We start from the raw sequence: 15,307 nt of genomic DNA, 5'->3' as shown, positions 1-15,307 counted from the left end.
AAAGGGCAAGACATTTTTCTGCAGAGCTGTTGGTAAGCCTAGCTCCAGACCACCTTGTCTTTAATGATTTCCACTGTTTTTTTTTTGTGGTATTAGCATATCTTTAGTGCCAGTTCCGGCCTGTTCCGTAGTGTTCTGGGAATATTTTGGCAGGGAAAGGGTTAATAAAAGCTTGATATTTCCATATTTTCATTTCCAAAATATTGTTTTGCAGTGTCTTTAATGATTCCCACTATTTTGTGGTACTATTTATTTAGTGCCTGTTCGGGGCCATTTTATGATATTCTGGGAGCATTTTGGCAGGGAAAGGGTTACTAAAAGTGTGCCAGCTCAAGTGTTTTCATTTATAAAATATTGTTCTTCGGTGTCTTTAATGCTTCCCACAGTTTCTTGTTCATAGATCCAGAGGAGTTAGCCGTGTTAGTCCGTAGTATCAAACTAGAAAAAAGTCCAGTAGCACCTTTCAGACTAACCAACTTTACTGTAGCATAAGCTTTCGAGAATCACAGTTCTCTTCGTCAGATGCATCTGACAAAGACAACTGTGATTCTCGAAAACTTATGCTACAGTAAAGTTGGTTAGTCTTAACAGTGTTACTGGACTCTTTTCTATTTCGCTGTTTCTTGTGGTTCTAGCATTTATTTAGCACCAGTTCCGGTTCCACGGTGTTCCGGGAGCACTTCTGCAGAGAAAGGGTTAATAAAAGCATGACATTGTCATGTTTTCATTTCTAAAATAGTATTCGCGAGTGTCTTTAACACTGTCTTGGGTGCCACCACTATTTGTTTAATGCCCCTTGCAGCCCATTCGTCTTCCCGGCGTGATTTTCTGCCCCCCCCCCCCCCGAAAGCCGCGCGTCTAAACAGGGCAGCCCGTTTTCTTCTCCTCCCTCCGCAGCCCGCGAGCTCCGGGCAGGTTTCAGGCAAGCGGAGCTCACCGGAGTCGGCGTGGCTCTAAGACCCGCCGGAAGCCTGGGAGCGGGGCGCGGAGCATGCGTGGCAGCGGTTCGTGCAGCTGGTCGCTGCCTTTCACGGAGCCACCAGCCCGGGCTGCGGAAGGAGGAGGGAGGCGAGGAGAGTTTGAAGTTGCAGCGCTCGCCCGCGCCTTGGCGGATCGGGGAAGTCCGGGCTGCGCTCTGGACCGGCCCGATCGGAGCAGGGGAGCGGGGCTGGTTTGCACCCCACGGGGAAAGCATGGTAAGCCATTCAGCTGTCTCTTCGACCTCCCTTTAAGAGCCGTGCAAGGGAATAGGCGCTGGGGTGCAAGGCAGCTCCGATCGGACGGGAAAGTAATAGAAATGCCCGCTGGGCAGAGAAGTCGGAATGTTACTGCTATTGATTTACCCAAAGTAGTGGGGGGGGGGATTAATAAGTCCATCGCTGGAGTTTTTTTGCGCTGCCCCAGCTGTAATACACCCGAGAGGGTTTCCTGCCTGTCGTTTCTTAGCGATTACCCCCCCCCCCCGGTTTTTTTTTCAGTGCACGCTTTTCTTTGCTTTTCCTTTGCAATCGGACAGCTCCCCCATATACACCCACTGGAAAGTGGGAGGCGCGGTTACTAAAAAGCACCCCCTCCTCCCCCAAGTTTGAGAAAGGGAGGAAGAAGAAGCCAGGCGCAAGGAGCAGCCCGTTCCGAGACGTGTCAACTCGGGGCTCGAGTTGTGCCGGGATGATCGAACACAGATTTGTTAACCTGTCGCCTTAACGTCCCTGTGGTTCTTGTGAAATAAAAGGATCAACTTTTCCCACCCCTTTCCGAGCACGCCCCTCTGGTTCTACTCACTGTTCATGATTTTGTGAAAGGAAGAGCCAGGATGTTTATGTGTGTGTGTTAATTAACATTGATTAGAAAGGTGCCATCTTGTACTTTGCTTTCAACATATGCTTTGGTTTGGAGGAAAGTCCGTTTTCTGGCAGTGCAAGATTCAAGCGCTTTTGACGTTTCTCTGAAAGTTCAAACAGCTCGCAGCAGCGCGGAAAAGTTTGCAAAGTTCCTGCTGGGCATCTCTTCCCACTCTGCGCTGAGTCGTTCCCCGTCATCCTCCGTAAAGCGCTTCCCTCCCTTCTTTTGCAGAGTGCTTGGATTTGGCTGTTCGGGGGCTTTGACAATAGGACGTAGCCTGGCTGAGGATGGGGCGTTCACCCAAGCGGCGCGCACAATGGCCAGAGAGGACTCCGTGAAGTGTTTGCGCTGCCTGCTCTATGCCCTCAATCTGCTCTTCTGGGTGAGTTCCCACGTCCATCTGCAAGGCAAGCAGGTGGCAACTGCCCTGCTCAAATTACAAGCCCGGCCCCTGCAGACATTGCATCAAAGGGACCAGTTAGCATGCAGTAATCGACTGGGATTCTTTATCTGCAGAACAGAAAGTGGGAGAGAAGTGGTTTTTATAAATGCAAATACATTCTGGCCTATATTGTGTTTGCCTCTGAACGAGGTGTAGAAAAAGCAAAAACTGCTTCTCCTGTTTGGGTATTAAAACACACTAAGAGTACCCTGTGCAAAATTCTCAACAGTATCGTGCAAATTCAAGGATGTGCCTCTTGTTATTAATGCCGATATTCTGTCAGCATAATTTTTATCTCTTGCAAGTCCTTCACCTATTTATTAAGATTTCATCTAGCTCTATGTGTACATGTTGGTCAGATGCACATGTTGATCGGAGGAAGATGAAATGTATTTATTTGGTTGGAACAGCCATTGGGGAGAGCTTATATGGCAAAGATTGGAGGGGGGAGCAGACCTTTCCTCCCTCCCTCATTTCATCTCTGCAAGATCCCTTTGAGAGAGAGTCAGGGACCCTGGTGTTGTGCAGAGGAATGGATAGATTTTGTCCTCAACACAACAGTGGTCTCTCCTTTCCGATGAGTGTAATGCATCTCATTTACTCTGACAGATATAAATAAGAGCCAGTGTGCTGCTAAGTGTTAGATTCGGCGGAGGTTGAAAACTTGAGTGCCACAAAACTCGATAAAGCTGGTCACTCTGTTGCAGCCTAACCTCCCTTTCGGGGGGGGGCGTTGTTTAGATAAAATGGGGGAGGAGAGCATGAATATGCCCCCCTCCCAAACTCTTGGGAGAAAAGGTAGAGTAAAAATCAGATAGAACCATTCACTTTTATGACAAAACAAATAGGTTCACAGTGCCGTGGGGAAAGCTGATGGTACGCCATTGGTGACTCTTTCCTCTTGGCCTCATTCTTAATTTGCTTTCCTGGTCACACTAATGTGTGATGGAATGTGAAGAGTCTGGGAAAGAATGCCAGAGACTGCTTTAGATAGTCAGAGGAGCAGGACTTGTGAAGACTCTCAGGGGAGAGGAAATTTCTTCCCACTCCAGCTGTGGCTCTGTTCCCCCCTCCACCTGCTCAGTCAGTCTCTGTTGCCTACCTTCCTACCCGATTCTTCCTACCCATGATAGTAAAGAGTCCAGAAGCACCTTTAAGACTAACCAACTTTATTGTAGCATAAGCTTTTGAGAACCGCAGTTCTCTTCGTCTGCCTGAACTGTGCATGCCACCTCTTTCATGACTTTTGCAACTGATTTGCATCTACTCCCCCCTCACCACCTGTATATTTCTGGCCAGTTTCTTCATACCCTCCATGCATCTGACGAAGAGAGCTGTGGTTCTTGAAAACTTATGCTGCAATAAAGTTGGTTAGTCTGAAAGGTGCTACTGGACTCTTTGCTATTTTGTGACTACAGACTAACACGGCTAACTCCTCTGGATCTTTCTGCCCATGGACATTCACACATCTGTCTACTTTTTCTCATTGCATCCCCTCGCTCACCTGCCTGTCCTCTCTTGGCAGCTTGCCCTGCTGCCTAGTCATCCACTTTTTCTCTCCACCAAACACATCTGGCCAGCTGCCTGGTGTTTTCACCTTCTGCCCATTCACCTTTCTGCTCCCCCCCATCCTTTCCTCTGCTCAGTAGTCCACTTGACCGTTTGGCTCCTTGCTCCTGCCGGCTGAAGCCAACCCTTTGTCACACAGTATCTAGTTAACCCAAGATCATCCAGACCTCTCCCCTCTCATGTTTGGGTGTCTGGAACCATCGCAATTTACATTTTTGATGTGTTTACTCTCGCGTCCCCAATTTTTTATTATTCATTTTTTCTGTAATTCTGGGGCTCCCCAGATGTTTGCAGAAACCTCTGCCTTAGTCCTGAGTGACTCCCTCTTGTATGTTTTTTGGTCCTCACAGGGGCACCTGCAGCTGTTTGATAATTTCTCTTCCTTTGTAAATACGATTTCCCTCAAGACAGCTCATCCTTAAAAAAAATACAAGTTACTTTTTGAAAGTAAACGATTCTCATTTTCACTGTTTTTAAAATGGGTGGTTGAGGGGCGATCCTTTTAATTAACGCTGTTGTTGCTAATGAATGGCCTTAGGTATTCACTGAAGTGGAGGATTGTTCTCACAATTAGGGGCCTAACCAGTTGTCAGCGTACAAATTACTATTCTTTACAGTTCTTCTAAATGACTCTCTATAAGGCAGGGAGAAAGAAAGAATGACCAACTTAGCCAAGGCCACCAAATATGTTTTGTGGTTCAGTAAACATACTACATTGCCTCCCTTGTATATAGATCCACGCCTTCATGTGGGTTACATTGTTCCACGCTGCATTGTACTCTTGGATCTATTGTTATGCTGGATCAGGACAAATAACCTAAATAATGTGATCATATCCTGTATGATTATATTTTTTCCTTTTTCTGTACTCAATAATCCACTTTGATTCTCAGTGAGAATAAGCTAAACAAGTGGGGGACCCACAAGGACTTATGGGGACATCTCATGTTCCCCTTCCACACCATGTCCTCTTTCCCTTATCTGCCCCCTACATCTTCTCCCCTTTTCTTGCTTCCTTTTCTCCTTTCCACCACTTTTGTCTGCCACCCTGTTTTCCCCTTTCTCTCTTCCATCCCAGGCAGCCTTTCCCCTATGGCCCAGCTGCATGGGGCTGGCTGAGCCAGGCCCAGTTGAATGGTGGGGAAGCTGCAAGGACTTGTGGGAGATACTTCGCTTTTCTCTGTATCTCTTTCCCCACATTATTTCCTCTTTCCCTCCTCCTGGCAACCCCATATGCTCACCTTTGCTCGCAGATTACATCATGCTTGTTGCCTCCATATTATTTCTCAGAACAACTCTGAGAGGTAGGTTAGGCGGAGAGTGTGTGACTGAATCAGTCACCCAGTGAGCTTCTACAGCAGGGTGGTGACTCAGACCTTAGTCTCCCAGATCCTACTCTGAAACTCTAACTACTACACTACACTGGCTTGGGGAGGGGGGGGACTGCTGTTGAGTAGAAGCAAACTGCCAGACCTGGGTGAGTCATGCAGGGCATGTGGTATCAAGTCATGTGGTGGTTCCTTCTGGGCCTAGCCCCCATGAGTCCTCCCTCAAAGGCCAAAACAGCTCTGGAAAGGGCCTTTTCCCCTGCCTTTTCCTGACAGAAACCAAGCTTGGAATTCTGACTTAACTGTTATGGTTGCCTAGCAACAGCCCCTGAGGGGATCTGGTTAAAACCATAGGAGCTCCTTTAATCATTTTGTGTGTGTGTGTGTGGGGGGGGGTAGTTTTCAGATTTTTCTGCTAACCTGGGGCATTTTTCAGGTGTGTAGGAAGATCTATTATGTCCATTTATGGCTTCAGTCTCCAGATTTGTATCCACAGATCAGGACCACTTCACTATTAGTATATAAGATAAACAAACATACTAACTCATTAGTAACAATAAGTTCATTAACAGTGCAACCCTGAACAGAGTTGCACCCTTCTAAGTCTGTTGAAGTCCATGAACTTCAAAGAACGTAACTCTACTTGGGATGGTGCCTGTAAACTGATTGCTTCAGCTGCATGTCTAACAATCTAACTAAAACGAGAATCCTTCAGTTTTCAGTTATGTACTTACCATGTTTTAAAATATTTTTTTTGGCAAATTGCCTTGATTTTGGTGATGGATTTCTTATTTGTTCTTTTTTTTTTTGCACAGAACATTTGAACATGTGAACATCTATTATGGCTGTAACAAAATAGTTAAAATGCAAATTTAATTACTTTTTTCTGTGAAAAAACAACCCTCGTTATGGACTTCTCAGCATTCACTTCAGCTTCACCGAATGCTACGTGAACAACAGCAACCGCAGCAGTAAAACTTTTTGATATTCCTGGTGTGCATTCTCCTCCCGGGAATGCTTTGATGACGGAGTACACCCCACTGAAAGGAGCAGGGTTGCTTTTAGCAAGAATGCGCTGGGCTTTGTATCTGCAGGCCTGCATTGTCTAATGCTATTATAGCAGAATTGGGGCTGCTGAAGGATCTCCCTCCTTGTGGAGAGGCCCATATTGGTAGCTGTTTGTTCACTTAAATCAAGGAAGCTTTTAGGGAAACCTTTCATTATACAGAGACAGGTGTGCGGAATAAATGTCTGCTAAAATAAAGTTCGGGGTTGGTAGAGCCAGACATCAGCACAACAGGAGATTCCTTGACATGCCTTCTAGGATACATTTGCTTCAGCAGCCAGGCAGACTTTTGTTGCATGTCCAAATATTTTTGCACCATCCGTATGCTCTGTGGCCTGCAGAACACCATGTCACTTGGCCTCGTGCATTGTTCTTGAATAGAAAAACACTGGGGTGGATCCTAGGTGTATCCCACCATGCCACTGAGCAAAGTTCATTTATTAATTAAAATATTTATGCCCCAGCTTTCCTTTTGGCTCAGGTTTGAAGCTTCCTTCCAGTCCACTGGAGGAAGAACTACTTAAGTTGAAGAATGGCTGCTTGGAGTAGGGTTGGATTCACCTCACTGAAATGTATCTAACCATCCATGGACTCAACAGAATAGGACATCCCAGTTCCTGGGAGCCAGCAAACTCTCAGAAACCACATAGTAGTGGGCAGTGTGTGGAGTATGTGTAGGGAGTTGCAGGGGAGTCAGCCAGAATCTCCGCCCCTTTTTCTGCCAATGGAAATGCTGTTTCATTGGAGGAGCTGTGTGGTGGGATACATGTTAATGTTCTGTAATAATTGCAAAAAATATTGGTCAGGATCTGTGCAACTTTTTATACGTGCACAGAGACTTTTCTGCCTCCTTTTTTTGGCAGCAGTCTTCCCCCCCACCGCTTAATAGCCCATTGTGGCAGCCCCCAATGATTCCAATGTTGCTGTTGATAGGAAAAAAACCAACCACTCAAAGTATGTGTAATCAAAAAGAGTCCAGTAGCACCTTTAAGACTAACCAATTTTATTGTAGCATAAGCTTTCGAGAATCACAGCTCTCTTCGTCAGATGCATGGAGTGCATCCATGCATCTGACGAAGAGAGCTGTGATTCTCGAAAGCTTATGCTACAATAAAATTGATTAGTCTTAAAGGTGCTACTGGACTCTTTTTGATTTCGCTACTACAGACTAACACGGCTAACTCCTCTGGATCAAGTATGTGTGGAAGCGTGCACAAGGCATAAGGTTCTTTGCATCCCAAGTGCTATTTTGCCGTTTGATGGTACTGATCTTTGCAGGGATTTTCAGTACTGGGATACCTGAGGTTGCCTCTGCCCAAGTTATTTTGAAGTCATTCTTTGCTGCTGCGTGCTTCGCTCAGACTTCCCTTTCAAATGCTGTTGCTAGATTTCGTCACTCTTGCTGTAGGGCGTATATGTCCTTCACGTGCTCAGCTGCTATGCCACTCAAGGTCTGTGTGGGCATCAATGAACGTTCTTTCCTCTGGTACAAGAAGACAGGTGCTGTGCTCTTCGTCTTGCAATCCTAACCATTGCTTACTCAAGAACAAAGGCCCTTTCAATTCCTTGGGATGTCCTCCTGAGCAGCCTTTTTTTAGACTGGAAAAAACAAGAAAACCTCACCCCAACAGAAGAGCCAAAGTACAGTGGAAACCCACAAGTTGGGGGAAATACTGGAAAAGACTGTATACAAAGATGATAATAAATGTTTATATGTCAGCCAAGATTCTAACTGCACCGATACAGACACACAGGAAATTTCAAGTGTGCTTGTTGATTTGTGGTGGATCAATCAAATGACCCCTGATGAAGTTCCATCAATAATAATAATAATAACATTCGATTTATATACCGCCCTTCAGGACAACTTAATGCCCACTCAGAGCGGTTTACAAAGTATGCCATTATTATCCCTACAACAAAACACCCTGTGAGGTGGGTGGGGGTGAGAGAGCTCCAGAGAGCTGAGACTAGCCCAAGGTCACCCAGCTGCCTTCAAGTGGAAGAGTGGGGAATCAAACCCAGCTCTCCAGATTGGAGTCCCACGCTCTTAACCACTACACCAAACTGGCTCTCAATGAAACAAGTTTTCCCCAACTGGTTTCTTGTTAGGTCTATATAAATTCAGGGTTGCTTTGGGTCCACCTGTTAAAAATAATATAGAAAGACAAGTAAAATGGTACCTACTTATATTTACCTGTTGGATACCTACATATAATCTTCAGGAGCACCGCTTGTGTCCACACCTAGAGGAGAGAAGAGAACAAGCATTACTCCGATTTGTGTTGCTGGGCTACGTCTGCTTGACTTCCAGGCTGTTGCTGATATTATGTACATAGACATTTTTGTATAAGGATATTTACTGAAGATTGGGTTTTCTGGAATTATTTATATCATTCTATTTATATGACTATATTTATATTAGAGTATAGCACTTGTACACTTTGCACTTTACCTACTATCTGTTTATAAATATTTATAAACATTTATTACCATCTTTGTATATAGTCTTTTCCAGTACTTCCCCCAACTTGTGGGTTTCCACTGTACTTTGATTGTTTTAGACTGGGCTCAAGTCCACACCTTCAAGGGTGATGATCTTTTCTTTATATTTCAAAGAGCTGTTTGATGTGCTTTGGCAAAGCGTGGCTCTCGCCTTGTCGTCCAACGATTCAGACTGATGCGTCTTTTGGAGATTCAGAAGCGCTGTCATCACAGCCGTTCCCCTCCTTTAAAGACTTCTTCAGAAAGAATTACAAAGGGCTGCATAGCGCATATCAAAATGCGGCAAGGGCTAGAATGGTTGGCACGGAATTTTTGTAATGGCTGCTATTCTGGAATGGCAAGTGTTTATTTGAGATGTTTGTCCCTGGTCTCTCAATTCAGACAGTCCTAGAAATGGCTTGCATAAAAGGAACTGGTTCAAATCATTTAAAAATAACAAAGCAACAATCAACCACACCATAACCACTAATAAAACAGCCAATGGCTAATGAAACAGTAATGCAGCAAGATATCCCAGTAGCATAAAAATAAATCACAACACAATAAAAATGAAAGGTATTGAATTACACTACACAATCATCGCTGTCATCATTTACTATGTAGAGGATCACCAGATGGCTCAAACAAACCCTCTTTAACATACAGACAAAATGTGTATGTAGCTAAGCATTCCTTCTGAATGACTAAGGGCCAAGCTACACATGACGAATGACACTTGAACGGCAAGTGGATCGAGTGGAGGGCAAGTGAACAGGGAGAAATACACTTGCTGTTCAAGTGTCATTTGTCATGTGTAGCTTGGCCCTAAGCCAGTGATTGGATGCAAACCTTGGTTTGATCAGATACAGTCTCCCTCTCTCTCCAGCTTCTTTGCTTGCAATATAACAGGAAGGCCTTGCTAATCTCTCTCCTCTCCCCTAACATTCTGCATAGGGGCAGGGCTCAACATTGCCAATCAAAACCATTTTTTCAGTTTTTACTTGAGACCTTAACCAGGGTTAAAAGCAGAGAGCTGGTGTGGTGAAGTGTTTAGAGTTTTGGTCTAGGACAGGGATGGGCAGACTGCGGCTCGGGAGCCACATGTGGCTCTTCTAGACATATTGTGCAGCTCCCAGTGGTCTCTGAGTATCGCTGTGGCCATACATTATATTTTATTTTAGTTTATTTCCCTACCTCCTTTCCCTTTCCTCCTTTTTCATGTCTATCCCTCCCTCCCTTTCCTTCTTTCCTTCTTTCTTTCCATGTCTTTCCCTCCCTTTTCCTTTTCCCCTTCCTTCTTTCTTTCCATGACTTTCATATATTCAATAAAAATGTTGGGGTTGTCAGGTCTAACTCAGAAATTACCTGGGGACTTGGGAGTGAAGCCTAGCAAGAATGTGACATCACTTTTCTGATTTCACTTACAAGTCAAAGGTCAAGTGATGGCTCTTCCTAAGCTCCACCCCTCCTGATGATGTCACTTCCAGCATACTGCACCAAAACCCCACCCCTTCCTGTGATATCATTTTCAGGACACTCCTCCAAACCCATCTCTTCATCTGAAGTCACTTGAACGCATCATGTCTTGTGGCTCTCAAACATCTGACATTTATTCTAAGTGGCTCTTACATTAAGCAAGTTTGGCCACCCCTGGTCTAGGATGTGGGAGACCCAGGTCTGAATCCCTGCTTTGCCATGGAGGCTCCCTGGGTGACATGATCTACCTCAAAGGGAGGTAGACCAAGTGACATAAAGCTGCCTTATACTACATCAGACCGTTGATCTGTCAGTGTCAAGATTATTTACTGAGACTGGCATTTTCTCTCCAGGGTCTTGAGTGGAGGTCTTTCACATCACCTCCTGCTACATGGAAGCTTGCTGGGTGACCTTGGGCTAGTGTTGCCAGGTCCAGGTTGGGAAATTCTGGGAGATTTGGGGGGGGAGCCTAGAGAAGGCAGGGTTTGGAGAGGGGAGGGGCCTCAGTGGGGTATAATACCTAGAGTTCACCCTTCATAGCAGCCATTTTCTCCAGGGGAACTGATCTCTGTTGCCTGGAGATCTCCAGCTACCACCTGGAGGCTGGCAACCCTCCCTTTGACCAGTCATGCACTCGCAGCCTAACTTAACTCATAGGGTTGCTGTGTGGATAAAATGGAGGCAAGAAAAACAATGTAAGTTGCTTTGGGTCCCTGTTGGGGAGTAAGATGGGTGTAAACAAAGTAAATAAAAATAAATTGTACCTAAGCCCATGTTACAGTGATCGCATGTACATCCTGTAAGTGCGTATACATCTGTTTGTAAGAAAGAGTCAAGGCACATCACTTTACGAATGAAAGTGTGGGCCAGTACCTGAATAAATTTAGGTTTGTATCGCATGATCAGCTGTCCATGTGTTGACTACAACATGAGTTTCCTGTGTTGACTATAACTTGAGGCGCATACAAAGAGTGATCAAGTGTACACTGTACGTGGATTGTACGTACATTCACTACAACTTGTAAATAGGGCGTGGATCGTTTTTTTAAAGTGGAGATGCCCAGGTTTGAACTTGAGGCCTTCTGCATGCCAAGCAGATGCCCTTTCATTGAGCCATGGCTCTTCCCCGTTCTTAAGAGGACAAAATGGAGGAAGGGAGAATGATGTTGTAAGCTGCTCTGGGAAGTAAATTGGGTTATACATGTCTAAATAAATAAACAAGCAAGGCATGCGTTAGTAATAATTCATAGATATGTTTGTACGGGGCTGTATTGTAAGGGCTGATGGACAAACTCAACTAACCATGAAGTGTTAGCATAAACTCTCCTCAGCAGATTGACTACTAGGCTTTTATATTGCTTGTGCCTGATTTCAACTAAATATAAGACAGCTATTGATGGGAAGGTATTTCTTTAAAGATGTCATCCCCCCCCCCCCCCCAGCTATCTACTCTGGGCAGGCCCAAACTTGGTGTTCCAAGCCAGCAACGGTTGCTTTATTGTCATAGTACAGGCTTGTTATAACAGCTTCTTAGAGGGCTGCTGCTTTTAAGATACATTACCTATTATATACAATAAAGTGGCATAAAAGATAGCATTGGTTTCTGATCCTTCATTCTGCGTACTAGGTTGTGTTTACTAAACCAGGGAAAATTGGCAATTCTCAAATTGAATGCCAAATATAACTGTGCTTTTCAAGGTACTGAGGTGGACATTGTGCTAGGCTTCAGGCAATGCATTCAATTTTGTTCTTAGGAGTACCTGGGGAGCCACAAAAATTGGTTCGCTGCATGCTGGCTGTAATTTGTCACCCTGTGAGTGAGGCGTATGAAGTCAGGGATCATATAGAAAAATGGAAGACGGTGCTGAGGTTTATTCCCTTACCTAATCCAGACACGACAGGATCTCTTAAGAAATCAACCTGCTTCAGGAATAAAAAAGAGCGGAATCTCCTCCTGTGTGAGCTAGGCAAATTCATGGAAGAACAGACACTCACAGTGCAATCCTATGTAGAGTTGGGTTTAGATGGCAATAATTCTGCATAGGATTGCATTGTCAGTGGATTACTCAAGGGCGTGCTCCAGATGGTCGAGGACCGGATGTCCTGTAAACTGGACTCTCACCAGTGCCAGGAACGGAGCACTTAATAAAGAGGCTTTTTTGTCATTATGAATTTCAGCATTGTAAATTTTCAACTGTCAAGTGTTGGAGAGAGGATGAACTGCTGATCCGACTTAACACATATGTTTTCTTAGGAGGATGTTCTGCCTTTCCTGGAGGAAAGGAAAGCCTCTCCTTCAGGAAAGAACTCAGCATACTTTGTGTCATTTGCCCTGAAAAATGGGGGGAGGAATCTATTAATAGAAAATTTAAATGGTAATATTATCCTGAAGCTGCTAGATACATTTAGCAAGGGGCAAAAATAACTATCAACTAAAACTTTTTAATTTTTTTAAAAAATATGTATTTATTTATTTTTAATAAAGCTTCTGTAAGTCTCTAGATTTCTAAAAAATAAGTCCATACACTTGTCTTCTATATGCAATACGTTCAACTGTTGATAAGTTTTTAAGGACCTCAGTCCAATGAATTATGGGAAGTGTGGTTTTGAATCTCCAGTGTTGTTGTGTAATTCTTGTAGCAACTGTAAGGGCGTGGAGGGTCCATTTCCATTGACCATTGGGTAGGTTCCAGGGGACACCACTAACAAAAACTTGAAAGGGTACACTTTTGCACCCGCCAGCTTGGGAAGTATGTTAGACTTGGAGCCAAGCTACAAGTGATGAATGACACTTGCCAGGCAAGTGAACAGTCTCACGTGATTCCCCCCTGTTCACTTGCCATTCACTTGCTCTGAGGGCCAAGCTACAAGTGACGAATGACACTTGAACGGCAAGTGTATTTCTCCCTGTTCACTTGCCCTCCACTCAATCCACTTGCCAGGCAAGTGTCTTTCGTCATGTGTAGCTTGGCCCTCAGTCACGTAATGAACAAGTGAACAGGGAGGAATAGACGTGAGTCTGTTCACTTGCCAGGCATGTGTCATTCATCAGTTGTAGCTTGGCTCTGAGGTAAAATGAGCATTGTGAGTGACTGAGCAAGCAGTTAAACCCACGTCTCCTGTCGAAGTTCCAGCCTAAACAGAACTACACTCTTTCTTAGTCCATTGAAGTCAGTGAGGTTAGAACAGCATAAATCTGTGTAAGATGGCTCTTAGTGGTTACTAAACGATACTGACTGGCCCTTTGTTATGTAATCGTGTGTGGAAGACTAGAAAACTCTTGGATATATATCGTTTCAGTAAATGCTAGTGTTCAAGGATTAAAATTATTCTTGCAACTCTCACAAAGATATTCCTCAAAATATGGTCCTGGTGTTTCTGTGAATTATTAATTATGTGGATTGTAAAACTGAATGATTGCTATTATGCAGAGTTTAGAATCAGAATCATATACTAGGATGCAATGTATAAACAAAGATCCAGAGGAATTAGCCGTGTTAGTCTGTAGTTGCAAAATAGTAAAGAGTCCAGTAGCACCTTTAAGACTAACCTATTTTATTGTAGCATAAGCTTTCGAGAAACACAGCTCTCTTCATCAGATGCATGCAGAGTAGACAATATTGATGTTGATAGTCCAACTTTATGTGTTCATGAGAGTCTATTGATTTTAGAGAAATTTTAGAGAACAAGCAATGCCCGTTAGTGCTGAATACATTCTGACCTAAGGTTGCCAGGCCCCTTCAACCTCCCGGCGGGGGATTGGATCCTGGCACTTAGCTGTGGGGGTGGGGGGGGTGCACGTGCAAAGTGCACATGCGGTCCTGCAAGCGCGATGGAGTCACTTTCGGCAAATGACGTATCACGTGGCCCCTGGGAGCGCGCTCCCGCTCCCTAGGGGCCCGGATTGGGGACGCTGTGGCGTGCAGGAGCACTCCAGCCCTACACAGTGGCCCAAAATGCGCCAGTTTCAGCCCAGATCGGGCTCGTTTCGGGCCTGTTTTTGTGTGGATTGGGCCCGTTTTGAGCAGCTGCAGAGTGCGGGAGCGCTCCTGCACTCCACAGTGGCCAAAAACGGGCCCGATCCAGACAGAGGCCTGAAACGAGCCCTATCTAGGCCAAAATGGGCGTGTTTCGGGCTGCTGTGGAGCGCAGGAATGCTTCTGCGTGCCGCAGCGCCCTCAATCCAGGCCTGATCTGGGCCAAAATGGGCCTCATCCAGGTGGCTGCAGTGCACGGGAGCACGCAGCGCTGCAGGGGAGCGCACATGGATGGTGCACTTCCCCCTGCTGGCCAGGTAAGACTCCCTGGCGGGGGTCTGGCATCCCTATTCTGACCTCATTAAACTTGACTGTAGGATTGTTTCCATCTTCTGAAGAGCCGGTTGCACTGAAAACTGTGAATGTGGAATGGGGACTGTTTTGCCCACAGCCACATGCCTGTTTGTGCTTACATGCAATTGCATGTGTAAATGTCCAGAGCAATTGCAATATATGAACAGTTTTAGCTTCTACAAAGGCATGGTGGGTGCACAAGAGAGAGATTTGCCTGTGGCTAAAACACTGTGTTGCAAAGGGACAGTGATGGACTGTGTTTAATATCCAAAACCAGTCTGAGGAATGGCAGTATTTTTTTAAAAAAATTAAGACTGGAAAATATCAACCCAATTGACTGTGTAGTTCGGCACTCCAATTTAAACCAAGGCCAGCTTAATTTGAACAGATAGTTCCACTGAGAATAAAGATTCCAAGCCAGATGTTTAGACCACTAAGCCATAATAACCTCCAGCAGAGTTTGAAAGGTCGGCCACTCCTGTGGGTGTCTTCTTTCATTTTTCTGTGAAAAATCATAGTTCCTTCTGATGTAAATATGTATGAGAGGGACTCATTGCACAGAGCTGGTATTTTCTGATGGAACTGCCTTCTGCTGTGCTTTGCTTTCTGGTTCTTGAATGGGCTTAGGTTTCCATTAAATTTCTAGCAAACAAGGGCCAAACTTGATGTAATAGTGACAGATCCATATGTTTAAAGGCAGCTGTGCTACTGTTGCCTGGAATGTGGGGCAGAGGATGGAGTGTCTGGTTTAAGGACGTGGACTCTCCCC

General features: G+C 44.9%; 1 protein-coding gene across 2 annotated transcripts in view; it reads left to right on the top strand.

The window, feature by feature from the left end:
- The first annotated feature begins 1,027 nt into the window (after positions 1-1,027).
- The window catches only part of TSPAN12 (tetraspanin 12), a 79,829-nt gene continuing 65,549 nt past the window's right edge, over positions 1,028-15,307 (top strand). For both annotated transcript variants that reach the window (XM_054988992.1, XM_054988991.1), the window contains exons 1-2: positions 1,028-1,196; positions 2,074-2,224. In XM_054988992.1, coding sequence (XP_054844967.1) covers positions 2,159-2,224 — 66 coding nt within the window. In that variant the 5' untranslated portion in view covers positions 1,028-1,196; positions 2,074-2,158. The remainder of the gene's footprint in view (positions 1,197-2,073; positions 2,225-15,307) is intronic.

Source organism: Eublepharis macularius, chromosome 9, assembly GCF_028583425.1.
Source record: "Eublepharis macularius isolate TG4126 chromosome 9, MPM_Emac_v1.0, whole genome shotgun sequence".
NCBI classification, from domain to species: domain Eukaryota; kingdom Metazoa; phylum Chordata; class Lepidosauria; order Squamata; family Eublepharidae; genus Eublepharis; species Eublepharis macularius.
Note: the sequence above shows the minus strand (reverse complement) of the source record. Positions and strands in the feature narration are given on the sequence as shown.